Source organism: Zalophus californianus, chromosome 15, assembly GCF_009762305.2.
Source record: "Zalophus californianus isolate mZalCal1 chromosome 15, mZalCal1.pri.v2, whole genome shotgun sequence".
In the NCBI taxonomy this organism is placed as follows: Eukaryota; Metazoa; Chordata; class Mammalia; order Carnivora; family Otariidae; genus Zalophus; species Zalophus californianus.
Genome location: NC_045609.1, coordinates 53548942 through 53564886, shown reverse-complemented (window position 1 = coordinate 53564886; position 15945 = coordinate 53548942). Strand labels below are relative to the sequence as shown.

The following is a 15945-nucleotide window of genomic DNA, read 5'->3' as shown; positions in this document are numbered from 1 at the left end:
AGTCATCCCTAAAAGTGATGTTGTTTAAAGAGTCAAAGTACATCATCCAACAAAATCAATATCCTATTAAGTTAGAAAGGGTTCTGAATATCAAAGACCAATGAACTGAATAACTTAAAGTATAAGTACATGACCCAGGGGATTAATCACACACTGTCATGGTGAAATTAGGGCAATTCTTCCAATCATTAACGTTTTGCTTACAAAAATGTGCTTTTCTGTTTGTCTTTCTGCTAAATGATAACCGTTTTCAAGTTGAATCTCCTGATAAAAAGAGTTAAAAACAAGACAGGAGTTGTGCTGTAAAGGTCATACATGCTGCTTCAACATGAAATAGCCAAAAGACAAACAAATGAAAAAATGCCTGGATTGTAGGAAGAATTTGTAAATATTCATTGCCAATCTGCAATGGGGCATTTTGAAAACAGTTAAAGCCAACCCGTACCCTAAAAATACTGTACTCCGGTGAACCTGCTCTTGATTCTTAAGACTATGTTTAGATTCAGAATATGAGCAACTTGAAGAGGGTTAGGAGTAGCTTTAAACTAGAAAACATCCTGGATTGAAGAAACTGTCTACTTTAAAACAAGATTTCACCCTTCAACTTTTCTAGCGTCAATCAATACATAAGCCCGTATTTCTCTGCCTGATCATCATGATACAGTTATTCTCAAGAATAAACATTAACCAGAGGTTATCTCCAGAAGCGAAACACACACAAACTGATTTCAGGATTGCTTTAATTCAATGTTAGACCCACAATCTTCCCATTCTCCAAAAGTCTGATACAGACAGTCCCATTTTCAAATGGGACTGATTATGACCCTTGAAACCTAGATGTAACCTGTCAGGCAGGATCTGGGAGTTTGGAGCCTGCAGCTGATGGGAAGGGAGACACTCCAGAAGACCTGGAGGTCTACTTTAGGTTCGAACACTGAGAAGACATAGAGAATAGGGGGAACCATAAAGATAGAGCTTGAACTGAGTTGGGAATTTGGGGGCCAGAAAGGATCAGGTAGATCAACTAGACCATCTCCATTCCACAGATGAGAGAACGGAGGCCAGGAACTAAAACTCCAACCAAATTATTAAACTTCCAGGCCTAGTCACACCTCTCTGCTTAAGGACCTGGTGCTAATTTTCTCAGAAATTTAAATTTGCAGGCAATTCCAGGGGCCTTCTTGGAATCTAAGGAGACAGGCTGTAACAACTCCCTAAAAGCAATAACCTTTTCACTCTGTCTTCACTGGAGTGCCCATGTCTGGGGAACCATAGCCCTGGTCAGCCATGCAAGCGGCAGAGTCGTTCCTTCAGGTGCCCTCAGTCAGAAGGCACCCACCTCCACAAATAACTAGAGGCCTCCATGGAGGGAGGCCCAGGCTAGAAGAAGAGGTTTCGGAACCTTTTCCCCAACAAGCCCCTCCTCATTTTCCTGGAATGTCAGGGACCTGATGACTCCACTAGACAAGCAGGCGGACGCAGTCCCTGGGCCAGTCAGAAACCTCAGGCCATCCTTCCCCTCAGCCCCACACCCCCCTTATCTGGCACTGCCATTCTCCCCCCTCACAGTAGCCCTTCCCCGGCCCTGCCAGGGTCCCATAGCCACCAGACTCTGGTTCCCACCGGCCTAGATGAGCCCCGTTGCCTTCTTTCTCCCTTTCATTCCTCCCCGCCTCCGGCTCCCGCCCTGGGAGGAGTTACTGGGAGAAGGGAAGCAGATGAGAGAGGAGTGAGGGTGTATGCGGGCCCCAGCTGCTTCTACTCGAGGAGCACCTTAGAACGGCGGTTCTCAAAGCGCGGTCTTCCTACCAGCCACTTTGACATCACCCGAGCACGTGTTGAAGTGCAAATTCCCGGTCCCACCCCAGACCTACCAAATCAGAAACTCTGGCGACACGGTTGGCCAAGAGTTTCAAGAAGCTCTGCGGGTGCTTCCGAAGCTCGCCGAAGCTTGAGACCCGTGGTCTCGCACAAACTACCTCCCCGCTCTTCCCTGGCACTCTCCCCCCACCCCCTCCGAGGACCCCCCTACCCGGGCTCGGCCGCCAAGGGATGACGCCGTGTTGACTCACTCAGGTCAAGGACAGCGGCCCGGGCCAGCCAGGGAGCCGAGGCGAATCGATGGGGTTCTGCGGCCCCGCGCTCCGCGACGCAGCCGGCCTCGGCCCTGGCTCTTCCAGCCCCCTGGCGCGCCGGGGTCTCAGACCCGCCGAGCCGGGGGTCCGGGGGCGGGAGCCTCCCCCCTTGCCGCGACGCACACACGTCGAGCCCCTCCCCCACCCGAATTCCCTCCCCCTCGAGGGAAAGTCCCAAATCTACTTCCCGGGGCCCGCCCACCCGCCCGCCGTCCCGCGTCCCGCGCCCCCGCGCCCCCCGCGCCGGGACCCGGGAGACGCTGGAAGGAAAAGTGAGAGGTGTGCGTTTGTTTCACTGGAAGAATGCTTGGTCCCTCGAGGTCAGTCGTCCCACCGACGGGTTTATTTTATACACAAGTTACTCATTTAAAAAAACACCATTTTGGTCTTTTTTTTTTTTACAGTGAACAATTATATATACAACACATTATAAACAGTTTGATATAAAACATAGTATCTACAGTCTACTTACATTTAATTAACCTGCTACTTCTAGTTCATCTGTGATTAATTTTAGTCCCCGATGAGTCAGTTTCTCTGCTTGAATTGGACTGTACTATTCCCTTTACACCTTGCTCATATAAGGTACTAAGTGATAGTGCAAAACAAGCATTTAAGATTCTCATCAACTAGATCTCGCTGACAAAAAGAACACACACATCCCCGAGACAGGAGCTCTGAGATCATATTGGATTTAAGGCAGCAGTATAAAAATGTAATATAGTGCTTCGGCAGCACATATACTAAAATAAGAATGTAATATAAAAGTAAAGGAAGTTTCTTTTTTAAAATAGTCCAAGGCTGCCTGAAATGTGGGCCCCATGAGCAAGGCAAACCTCTGGATCTGGGGTGCCCTTTTGCTTTTCCATTAAGTGGGATGCAGATACAGATTAAATTCAAGAAGATCCTACTAAAACCTTTAGTTATAACTTAAAAATTTAACAAAAAAGTTCAAAATTACTTTTTATAAATAAAAAAACAAATTTACTTTTTTAAAAAGGGGGTGAATTTAACCAGTGAAGAGTCCCTTCATCATATACCTACAATCAGTACATAAACCATTTAAGTCAAAATTAAGGTTTCAGTGTAAGTTTGCTGCTTAGCCAGTGCACCAAATATTTTAGGTTTCCAGAATACCAGAAAATTGATTCCCTTTCTCATAGTTTTCCAGTATGTCTATGGAGATTTTCTGTAGCAAATGTTATTCCCAAGTCCAGTTTTCTGAACATGCCAATGTCAGTGGTCATCATCCAGCATTAAAATAGCCTTTATCACCCTCAATGTCCACTTCCTGATCAGAATCCTCTGAAATCTCTGATTCAAGGTCTTCCTGGGAGGCAGGGGATGGTGAACATTGAGAGCTATCCAAAGCACCTTTATTCTGCTCACTGGGCAAGTCTTGCCTCTGGTCACAGGGATTGTCCAAACTTTCCAGTTCTTCTTTTTTATTGCTTTGAGGGTTCTCCTGAATGAAAGGAATGAAAACGGAAATTGGTAGGCTTGTGAAATATGGAGACATAAGATACATAAATCAAACTGTGTTTTCATTCTCTATCATCTTTAGAATTTTTAGTTTATTGCTTTCATCAGCTATAATCTTTATTCAGAAAATACATACTTGTGCTTCTCATTTTGGAAGAAAAGTGCCTGTCATATCAAAGAAAGATTATTCTCTTGCCAGATAAGAACAACCAGTCACAAATATAAACAATGTATTGTGTCAAATGAACACTTAGCTCCAGCCCATACTCATGGTCTCAAGATTCTTAAAAGTTTAGGGGAGGGAGAGATATCTTCATTCTTCAAGTATTTTTAAACCTTGCCAATTAACAGGGTCTTCCAGACCTTTAAAAAATATGAATGCTAAGTAGTGAATTAAGGGAAAGTTTCAAAATTATTAGATTTTTCATCCATTTTCTGTAGTAAATTTATAAACTTACAAATACACATAACAAGTTACAAAATCATGGCAAAGGTAAAAATGCAGAACTGGAAGAATGCTGCCAACTGTAAAGGGAGACAATTAACTACAATTTACTTATAATCCAGGGGAAATTTCTGGAAAATATATTCCCATATTACAAAGGAACCACTATTTTTTTTTTTAAAGACTTTATTTATCTGACAGAGAGAGAGAGAGAGCACAAGCAGGGGGAGTAGGAGAGGGAGAAACAGGCTCTCTGCTGAGCAGGGAGCCCAATGCAGGGCCCCACCCCAGGATCCTGGGATCATGACCTGAGCCGAACGCAGATCCTTAAACAACTGAGACACCCAGGCGCCCCAGGAACCACTATTTTAAAAATCCCTGGTAAACTGCAGTCAAGCCTTTGACCAAGAACTAAGTGAGTGAATTTTTAATTGTTTGTCTAAAATAGACATAAACACTACAAAGAAATATGATATATTCCTAAGGGTTTTTTTTAAGCAAGACTATAGAATAATATATTCACCAGGATTGCAATTAAGTAACAAATATATGCACAAGGTCAGAGATTGAGAGGGAATCTACAAATTTTTAAATGTTAGAATAATGAAATTATGGGAAATTTATTTTGTCTCAAAGTGCTCTCTGTGACACCATCTTACTTCTAATGAAAAAGTTATGATCACTAAATTTAAAAATGTACACTGCTTTCAATTTCCCCATTCCTATTATTGTTTTCAAAAATATTTTATCCTAAACTGTATATACAATGGCAAATGAACAATTCAGCAATTGTCAGGTAACTTTGGAGAAGACATCCAGATTGGAACATCAAAAGCAAATCTTCAGCTTTAAGTCAATAGAGGTTTTTCGAAAACTGAATTAGCCTTTACTTTTTATCACATCTTGCGTAACAAGGTCATTGTAAAAAAGACTGTTAGTAAGTTTAAGCTACTTTCCAAATAGGCTTGTATATTCTCTTACATATCTTATATTCATTTTAAGAGCTGGTATTAGATGGGAAATAATTTTAAGCTCTTTGATATTTAATTCTTCTAAAAAAACAGTGCAAACAAGACTTAGAGGTGTTTATTTCCTTATATTTACCCTTAAGCTCTGCCTGGTTTTATTATGGCTGTGTAAATAAAAGAAACAATTTTCTCCCAAAGATAACTGCTTAAGTCATTTACTGTCAATTACTTTATCTTTCCTGCGTTAATTAGATAAACAACATATGGAGTTTATAAAACAATTAGCCCGGAGTTTTACCAACCAGTGTGTGAAAACCCAAGCATAATTGATATAGGAACTGCATTAGGTGCTTTTAGCATTACTGCCACCTGAGCAACTCATCCTGAATTTCAGCAGGACTATTTGCCTTTTTAATCAAGGTGAAGAGGTTAAATAGTCTCTCAAATGACTTTTGCATACAACCCATAACAGGCCTCGCATTGAGATAACATGATAAAAATATTTATTTCCATAGAAACAGAACCATGTGGATACCTGTTTCAGTCTTCTCCATTTAGCGCGTCGATTCTGAAACCAGGTTTTAACCTACAGGAAAGAGAGAAAGAAAACTTGCCACGAACCCAAGCGACCTGGGGAGTAACGGAGAAGCTGTTCGGCGATTGTCGAGCCGGCCAGAGCTCCGGGCGTTAGCGCGACACGGCACGCCCGAGCGCCCGGCTGGCGACACGTCTGTCTTCCGCCCCGCGACCCCCCCGCCCCTGGAATTTGCCCCGAGCCCGCAGGCGCGCTCACCTGTCTCTCGCTGAGCTGCAGCATCTTGGCCAGACGCTTCCTCTCGGGCGGAGAGAGGTATTTCTGGGTCTCAAACTTCTTCTCCAGCTCGATGGTCTGGTCGTTGGAGAACCTCACCTGGCCGCCTTTCCTTTTATGCAGAGGCCTCTGCAAGAAAGGGCTCCAGAGCAGGGGTTTGCCTGCGGGCAGCGAGAGCAGCGGTTAGTGACAGACCTGGAGCGGCCAGGCCCTGGGGAGTAGGGGACGCAGAAGGACACTCAACTAAGGCGAGTTCACATACACCCACCCACAAGGACCCAATACGTTCCCACCAAGACACGTGCATACTCAGGGACAGACACACCCGAAAGCACACACACCTACACTGCGTATGCACATACACCACCCTTGTACACTCAGAGGCACACGAACGGCCATCACAGCCATAGCTGATTTCAAACGCAGAGATCTTTTGATCCCCAAAAGAACACCCACTATAAATCGAGCCTAAAATACCACGACACTCTTTTAACAAGTCGCTCTCGAATTTATACAGAACTGTTTGCACCTCTAGGCCCTGTCCCTTGGTGAGCCGCACTTTCCAAATACCCGAGTGTGTGTCTGTTGGGGAGGAACCGGGCTGTTACCCTCCTTGGGGCGTTCCGGCCCGGCGCCGCCGGCTGGAGCCTGCTCTGGAGGTCCTCGGGGCCCGGGCGCCGACGTTAGGCCGCTAGCTCGTGGAGCTTCCAATCCTGGCTCCAGGGCGCTGCGGCCTCCTCTGATTTCACACCCGGCGGCGGGGGCGGCCAGTTAAAGCTACGCCGTGGGCTATGGCAACATTTCCGTCAATGTGTTTCCTGTTGGTCTATCTCGAAAAGCCCTTCGCTTCCTCCTGCGCGGTCCCAGCAGTAACCCAAGGAAACCCAGGGCGCGCTCTGTGAAAACGTTCGCCCCAGGCCCGGCCCGGCCGAGGGTCCCGCTCCCGCCCCAGCAGGCCAGCAGAGCCACGCCGGGGCCACCGCACCAAACCCTCGAAGCTGGAATCAAATATACAATAACTTAAAAAAAAAAAAAAAAAGAGCTACAATATAATCCCCTTCAGATCTTAACGATGAGAAAGGAAGGTGGAGGGCTGACCTAGAGGCCGCGTCATAAACATGAAGGCATTAAAATGTTAGTTCGTCTCTAGGGTCCCCACAGAAGCTGCCAATAGCAAGAGAGTAAATTTAAAACCCTGGTGGCCCACGGCAAGGAGCCCCGTGTCTTTATTTCCCCCGGGGCTTCAGATGCCAGAGCCGGCAAGGGCCACCCGGAGCGCGAGTCACCGCTGGCTTATTTCTTAGGCCGAGCGCTGAGGGGACAAGCCCCGCGAATACCATATGCCCTAGGTGTCCTGGCTGCCTTCCCTACTCCAAAGACCTGTCAGTCAGTCAGTCCGTCCGTCCGTCGGTCTGCAGGCCTGCCCCCAAACACTTTTAAAGCTGGCATTGTTGGGTTTTTTTTTCCCCAGATTTTGCTTACGTCAGGCTTCAGACTAGTGCAAAACAGCTTCGGGGGGAAAAAAAAAAGGAAGCAACTGGTTATTTTAGCTGCCATAAAGTCACATCCCACACAGAGGAAATGAACAATATCAGAAAAACGGATCCCGGCTATCAGAAGTCGAGTGTTTCCTGAATTTGTCTGTATTGAGGATGTCGATAAAATAATCAGCAGCGTGCACTACTCCGGGGGAAGGGTCTGCTTCATGCAGCCAGGAAAACACTTAACAGCTTCTGAAACCAGATTTACTCCTATCGAGAACTCAAGATTTCCTGTATGAACGGAAAGGGTCAGGCTCTTTCACTGCACAAGCTTGTTGAACCAGGTCCAGCCTCGTAACCGCCGGGGCCCAGCAGCTATCCCTGCCCCGCAGGACCGGCCCGGGGCGCCTCGGCATTCCCTTCCCCGCCCCTCCAGCTAAGAGGACCCCACCCCGAGCGACGCGCGCGCCCCGGGGCTGCCTTCGGCCGCCAGCCCCCGCGGCAGTGCCAGAGGTCTCGCGCGGGTCCGCGCGCCCCGACGCCTGCAAGGTGCAGGAAAACCAATCTGAGTCATGGTGCGGTCAGCCCCGGCCGCGCGCCACTGGGGCCCGCGCCTCCCGTCCCCGCGCGCGCCCGAGAGCCGCTTTTCGATCGCTTTTGCCACAACTTTCTATTGCCTCCCCCTCCGCCCCCGCCGCCTCCTGGACGCTGCCACCTGCCGGGTGGCGCCTTCCTCGCCGCCGCCGCGGCTCGGCCCCGCCATGACCCCGGCCGCCTTACCCAGGGGGTCGTGGCGGAGCAGGGCGTGCGTGTAGTCGTTCACCGTCCGCGGGAAGGGGTACAGAGGGCCCCCGAAGCCGCCGGGTCCGTAGGCGGCGGCCAGCGCGGCGGCGGAGTGGTGCGAGAAGGCGGGATGGATCGGCGTGGGCTCGTATACCGGTGTCCGGTAGGAGGACACGAGGCTGGTGAAGGAGGAGTTGGGGGACGGCAGCGTGGGGTTGGGGGTGGGCGCGGCGGGCCCGCGGCCCAGGATGTCTTCGATGTAGAACGGCGTCGGGTGCGCCGGCTGCAGCAGCGGCGTAGGCGCGTACAGCGGCACCCCCACGGTGCCCGCCGCCGCTGGCCCGGGGTGTGGGTACTGCATGGCTCCGCTGCGCTCCGGCCCCTCGGAGAGCTGGCGGCCCGCGCCGCGGCGCTACATTTATCCGCGCTCCGCGCTCCCGGCGATAGGCTCTGCCGGCCACGGGGTGGGGCCGCGCTCTCTGGCCCCTTCCTGCCGCCCGTCCCTGCGGCCAATGGCGCGGAGCCCCGGGAGCCGCCTCCCGCCCCCACCCTCGGCCCGCCCCCGCCGGCCGAGCTCCCGCCCCCCGGGACGCGCTCGCTCTCAGGCTCCTGGGACCCTGCGCCCCGGTGCCCGGCCGCCGCCGTCGCTCGGGGCTCCAGGCACCCTGGCCCGGAAAGCCCTCGAAGGAAGCCCAGGGCCACGTCCGTCGTGGGGAGACACGAGGAAAGTAGCTCCTGGAACACGGACTCAAATAGTCCCAGCTCCTGCCGGGAGGCAACTCTGCCGAAACCCGAGGGGCACTGGTCCAGGCCCGGGCCCAGGGTGGTAGCAGCCGGCCCCAGGCGCGGGGCAGCTAGACTCGAGCCTGGCAGGCGTAGAGGCCACCGGCAGAGCCGCGCCTTCGCAGGCCTGAGAGTAGCGCTCCCTGGAGTAACGGTGACACTGGCTTGTTGCCCGGGGCGTCTCCGGAGCTCGTAGCGGGAGCGGGCCCTGGGTTCCTGGGGCAGCTCCAGAGAGAGAAATCCAGCCCTTAGCTACGTCCCAGTTGGGGTAAGGACGACTAAACTCAGGTGCTCCGGACTCGTGGCCGCTCCAGCCCATTTCATTTGTGGGCTCCCCGCGCTCAGCCACTTCCGTGAGGACGCTGGCAGAAGCCGCTGCGGGAAGGAATCAGGGGAAAGCCTGGGTCTTACGGTGCCAGGTAACCGCCCCGATGGGGTTGCTCTGTGTCCCCTATCCCCGGGTCCTGGGGGTCGCAGCTGCGCGCAGCACCGCTTTCCCGTTTTGCACGTGTTTTCTATTGAATCCGTGGCGCTACCCTCTTGCGGCCTCGGCTCTGTGCAGCTCCACTCGCCTGAGGGGCAAGGGGGCATTTTCCTGATTGACGCCCTCCTGCGGTCGTCACACCTCGCGGTGAGCAGTTTCTGCTAAGGTCCTCCATTAATCGTGGAAATACACATTTCCCAGCTTTTTCTACTGAGGTTTTTTTTATTTACATCTTGGAACTATTTCTCCGACTAAAGCCGGGTCGCAGACGAAAGAAGAGTGGACTGGAAGCCGGCTGGCCTGAGTTCGAGTTTCACTGCGCACATCTCTGTAGAGCAACTACTGTGTGCCACCAGTGAACAAGACAGATGTAGTTCCTGTCTTCACGGAGGCAGGAAACAAATTTTAATGCTGTGTCTTATGTGTGTGCTAGGAAGGAGAAGTACATAATGATCCGAAACCTAATAACCAGGGGACGTCACCTAGTTGGGGGAGGGGGCATGTTAAGGAAGAGAAAGTATTCTCCAAGGAAGTGATGTTTGAAAAATGAGAAATTGTCAGAGAACGTAGAGAGGGACGAATATTCAAGGAATAGCATGTGAGTGTTGTCAATGCAGCTTTGGTCAAGTCATCCTCCCTGAGCTTTCTGAAACATCTGAAACTTAGCCTAAAGGCTCCTAATCTTTTGGGGGTTGAGTTATGCATTTTTCAGAATCTGATGACAGACAAACACAGGGAGTATAATAGGCTATCATGTGAGTTAAAAAGTTGGGAAAGAGTAAGGATATTTATCTGTGCTTTTGTTCTATTGGGTAAACTATCTCTGGAAGATGACCCAAAAACTAATAACATCGGCTGCCTATGAAGCGAGAGGTGGAGTTGGAGGGAGAACTTGCTGTATACTCTGAGTATTTGGAGAATTGAACCATGTGGATGTGTGACCTATTCATAGTATAAGCAGTTCCTTGAAGAAGTGGCTGATTCTAGGTCTGGGGAAGGAAAAGTACAAGGTGAGCTCTTGTACTTTTAGCATCTTGTGCTAGAAACCACAGGAGACACACCACCCTGATTAGTCTTCCATGGGCCAAATTTGGGGTGGTTTAAGTATCAAAAGCACATTTTGGATTATAACAGTTCATAGTCTCACTCTCCATAGTGATGCTCAGAGAGAGAGGGATGGTGGATGGTAAAGCTGGAAGGATGCCAGCTAACAAATGTAAAAAACTTGATCAAATAAAATTAATAATTCAACCATCAAGTGAGGGGTGTCTGGGTGGTTCAGTCAGTTAAGTGTCAGCCTTCGGCTCAGGTCATGATCTCAGGGTCCTGGGATCAAGCCCCACATGGGCTCTCTGCTCAGTGGGGAGTCTGCTTCTCCCTCTCACTCTCCCTCTGTACTCTCTCTCTCAAATAAATAAATAAAATCTTTACAAAACAGAAAAAAAGAACCATCGAGTGAAACATTGTTGAGGATGAGGATTTTCGAAATCTCTCATAGTATCACACCAATTGATAAGATTCTGGATTTTTTTTATAAAAAAGCTATAAAAGACATTTGGGCAGCTAAAGGGAAAAACTGGAAATGAATTAAGGTTAGATGACATTAGTAAATTAATGTTCATTGTGTTACATGTGATATTGGTATTGTGGGTAAAATGTCATTCTTGGGAGGTGCAGACTGAAGTAGGAGTGAGGGTCTTCACATCTGCAACTTTCACATAGTTCAACACATACACACAACATATATATACACAAACCATTATACACACACATACAGATAAACAAGATATGGAGATATTGGAGATAAAGCAAATTAGAAAATTATTCTTTGGTGAATTTAGGTGAAGAGTATACTGATGTTCATTGTACTAGTTTCAGCTTCTCTGTAGATTTGAAATTTTCCAATATAAAAATTTCATACTTTGTAAAGTATGATTTTAGATATTAAAAAATGGAAGCAGTCTCATTTTTTAAGGTAAAAATTATTTAAATTTTTTGTGAAGTCTGCATACAAGCTCAGGTAGTACATTGTCCCTGGAAGCCATCCATGGAGGGCTGTTTGCAAAGCATTGGTCCTTCTGTGGCCCGGTCTGATGTTGATGGAGAAGTCAGGCAGGTGCTGGGAGACTGTGAAAGTCTAGTGTGTTCTGGCTGTGTCCCAAGGACAGAGACAAGATTTGGGGACAAAGGATAGTCGCTATCTGAAGCTCAAAGGAGGCTTCAAGAGTTTTATTTGGGTCTTCAAAGATTGGGACCTCAGTGAACTAAGCAGGTGTCTGTGATCATTGTTTTCTCACAAAATGTCTCTCCCTCATCTTTGTTTTTCTTCTTTTCCTGCCCCTTCCGCCTAGCAAGCAATTGAGATGATCACTCCAATTCATAGAACGCCTTTACAGTAAATCACTAGCCAGCCGTTATGCTCCATCTTCAAAAATCATACGGGTTTATAGTTTATTCTGTGCATGACTCAGCTACCGGCCAAAAGAAAAAAAAGATCTAAATCTACAAACCTTCCAAAAATAAATATTAAAATGCTAGGAAAATAATCACTAATATAGGAAAAGAAAGCATCATCCCTTTCTTTGATTGGCACAGACCCTGGGATGTAGATGGAGATCTTAAAAGGCATTGATAGAACATTCCAGCTCCACTACATAATGCTCACCAGCAAATTGAAGCACTTAATTCTGGTAAGCTATATAACACCACCTCTTCTAAATCCACTCATCAGATCCATGTTCATTTTGTTATAGTTAAAAAAAAAATTACAACCACATTTGTGAATGTCACATTTATTGAACTACATAATTTTTAATATCACTTGTGTAGGTTTTATAGTTTATTTTATTGTTTTAAAAGTCATTTGGGGCTCTAAAAGAACTAGGTTTTTCCGAAGTTGTCCTTATAATTTTTTTTCACACAGTCAGAACTAATAAAACAAAACTGTTGTAGCTATTTAATTCAAAATCTCTTGGAGTTTCAATATTTTTTCTCTGCTGGATACTAAAACCAATAAACCTACATGAGATTTTAATTATATTCTGAATTAAACAAGACTCTCTCCAAAAATTTGGCACCATTTATTTTAGTCACTGCTATTATAAAAGAGACCAACCTTTGCAGGAAGAGAAGGTGGGTCTCGCCTCTGAATTATCTAGTGAGAACTTTGGTAATTGTTTTGCAACAACTTTTTTTTTTTTTAGATAAGCAGGATGTTTATTAAATGCATTAAGACAAATAAACTTTACAAATAGACAAATCAAGTTATTTTCAATAGTTAAATACACATAGAGGTAAAACTTCAAATTAGCTAAAGCTTGAAAGCATCAGGACACCTGGGTGGCTCAGTCAGTTAAGCGGCTGCCTTGGGCTCAGGTCATGATCCCAGGTGCTGGGATCGAGCCCGGTGTGTTCAGGTTGCCTGCTCAGCTGGGTGCCTGCTTCTCCTTCTCCCTCTCCCTCTACCCCCCCAACTCGTGCTCTCTACCTCTCTCTTCTCTCTCTCTAATAAATAAATAAAATCTTTAAAAAAATTCTCATCACAAGAAAAAAAAATTTTTTTTACTATTTTGATCTACTTTATTTTTTTTATTATGTTCTATTGATCACCATACATTACATCATTAGTTTTGGATGTAGTGTTCCATGATTCATTGTTTGTTCATAACACCCAGTGCTCCATGCAGAACATGCCCTCTTTAATACCCATCACCAGGCTAACCCATCCCCCCACCCCCTCCCCTCTAGAACCTCAGTTTGTTTCTCAGAGTCCATAGTCTCTCATGGTTCGTCTCCCCCTCTGATTCCCCCCCCTTCATTTTTCCCTTCCTGCTATCTTCTCTTTTTTTAACATATAATGTATTATTTGTTTCAGAGGTACAGGTCTGCGATTCAACAGTCTTACACAATTCATAGCGCTCACCATAGCACATACCCTCCGCAATGTCTATCACCCAGCCACCCCATCCCTCCCACCCCCCCACCACTCCACAAACTCTCAGTTTGTTTCCTGAGATTAAGAATTCCTCATATCAGTGAGATCATATGATACATGTCAAGAAAAAAAATTTTTTTAAAGAAAGCATCAATGGATTTTATTATAGCAATTTGGCTCTATTTTTAGTTATAGTGAAAGTTGTTATTACCTTCAAGTATTGGGATTAGTAAATCATCTATTAAATCACATATCAAATCATCGTATCACATTTAATTTAAAACCTGACAAAATCTAATTAATGTTTTAGGGCTTTACTAACTTGCAAAATGCTAATGTGATTAGATAAAAATGTCTCACCTGCGACATGGATGGGATCAGAGCTCTGGAACGCATGGGCAATAATCACCATGACATCGCTTCAGTGATGTCCACATTTCACATACTATAACGTACTTAGCACCGTAATGTGGGTGTACTGATCATGGAAGTTTTGGTGAAGCTTATGCTATTTATTTGCCCAATGAAAAAACTTAAGGAACTCAATAATAAAAAGAGAACCCAATTTTTTTAATGGCAAAAATCTGAATAGATATTTCTCCAAAGAAGATATACAAATGGATGGGGCCCCTGGGTGGTTCAGTCAGTTAAGCTACAACTCTTGGTTTCTGCTGGGGTCATGATCTCAGGGTCGTGGATTGAGCCCCCTTGTTGGGCTCCACACTCAGTGCAGAGTCTGCTTGAGAATCCCTCTCCCTCTGTCCTCCCCCCACCACTCGTGCGTGTTCTCTCTCTCTCAAATAAATAAGTTAATTAAATAAATTAATAAATAAATAAAATCTTCATAAAAACAAATGGCCAAGAAGCACACAAAAAGATGTTCTATGTCACTACGTATGAAGGAAATGCAAGCCAAAAGCACAATAAGGTAGTACTTCGTACCCACTAGCATAGCTATAATTTTTTTTGTTAATCGGGAAATAACAGATGTTGGTAAGGTTGTGGAGCTTTAGAATCCTCATCCATTGCTGGTGGCAACGTAAAATGAAGCAGCTGCTCCAAAAAACAATCTGACAGTTCCTGAAAAGTTTAAACATAGAGTTACTATATAACCCAGTAGCTCCACTCCTAGGTACATACCCCAAAAATGAAAATATATGTCCATACAAAAACATGTGCACAAATGTTCATAGCAGATTTATAGGACCCAAAAAGTGGAAACAACCCAAATGTCCATCAACCAACGAGTGGATAAATAAAATGTGGGGCATCCTAGCAATGGAATATTATTTGGCAATAGAAAGGAATGAAGTAGTGACGCATGCTACAACATGGATGAACATTGAAAACACATGCCCTGTTGTGCAACCTCATTAAATGTATGATATTTTTTTACCAGTGTTACTGAGAAACAATTGACATACATCACTATATAAGTTTAAGGCATACAGCATGATGATTTAGTATACATATGTTGTGAAATGATTGCCACAGTAGGTTCAGGTAACATCCATCTTCTCATATAGATAAAATGAAAAGAAAGAAGAAAGGAAAGAAATATTTCTCCTTGTGATGAGAACTCTTAGGATTTACCCTCTTCCCGACTTCCCTGTATCATAAACAGTGTTAGCTACAGTCATCACGTTGTACACTGTATCCCTAGGACTTACTTATCTCATAAGTAGGATGTTGTACCTCTTACTCATCTTCAACTCCCCACCCTCCAACCCCTACCTCTGGTAGCCACAGTTTGATCTCTTTCACTTAGAGGTGTTTTGTTTTGTTTCGATTCCACATGTAAGTGAGATTATATAGTATTTGTCTTTCCCTGTCTGACTTATTTGTCTTGGCATGATGCTTTCAAGGTCCATTCATGTTGTCACGAAACTAGGATTTCCTTATTTTTTGTGGCTGAATAATTTTCCGTATATTTATCCATTCACCCATTGATGGACACTTAAGTTGTTTCCATGTTTGGCTGTTGTAAATATGCTGCTATGAACATCGTGAGGATGCAGATATCCTTTTGAGTTACGGTTTGTATTATCTTTGGATATGTTCCCAGAAGTAGAATTGCTGGATCATATAGTAGTTGTATTTTAAATTTTGTGAGGATCCTTCATACTGTTTTCCTTAGTGGCCTTACCAGTTTACAATCCCACCAGCAATACACGAGCATTCCCTTTTCTCCATATCTACACCAGCATTTATTGTCTCTTCTCTTTTTTATGGTAGTCATTCTAACAGGCATGAGGTGATATCTCATTGTGGTTTGAATTTGCATTCCCCTAATGACGAATGATGTTGAGCATCTTTTCATGTACCTGTTAGCCTTTCATATATCTTTTTTGTAGAAATGTCTGCTCAGGTTCTTTGCTCATTTTTATTTTTTTATTTTTATTTTCTTAAGGATTTTATTTATTTGACACAGAGAGAGAGACAGCCAGAGAGGGAACACAAGCAGGGGGAGCAGGAGAGGGAGAAGCAGGCTTCCCACAGAGCAGGGAGCCTGACACAGGACTCGATCCCAGGACCCTGGGATCATGACCTGAGCTGAAGGCAGATGCCTAACGACTAAGCCACCCAGGTGCCCCTCTTTCCTAGTTTTTTAAAGTAGATTATTTGGGTTTTTGTTATTG

The 15945-nt window shown here is 45.8% G+C and overlaps 1 protein-coding gene across 1 annotated transcript; it reads right to left on the bottom strand.

Annotated features, from left to right (window-relative positions):
* Window positions 1-2450: 2450 nt before the first annotated feature.
* On the bottom strand, window positions 2451-8568 carry HHEX (hematopoietically expressed homeobox). The gene is made up of 4 exons (XM_027597163.1): window positions 8103-8568; window positions 5824-6002; window positions 5566-5616; window positions 2451-3600 (listed from the first exon to the last, which is right to left on the bottom strand). The coding sequence occupies exons 1-4, from the start codon at window positions 8464-8466 to the stop codon at window positions 3382-3384; spliced, it is 813 nt and encodes a 270-aa protein (XP_027452964.1). The 5' UTR covers window positions 8467-8568; the 3' UTR covers window positions 2451-3381.
* Between the last annotated feature and the right edge of the window lie 7377 nt (window positions 8569-15945).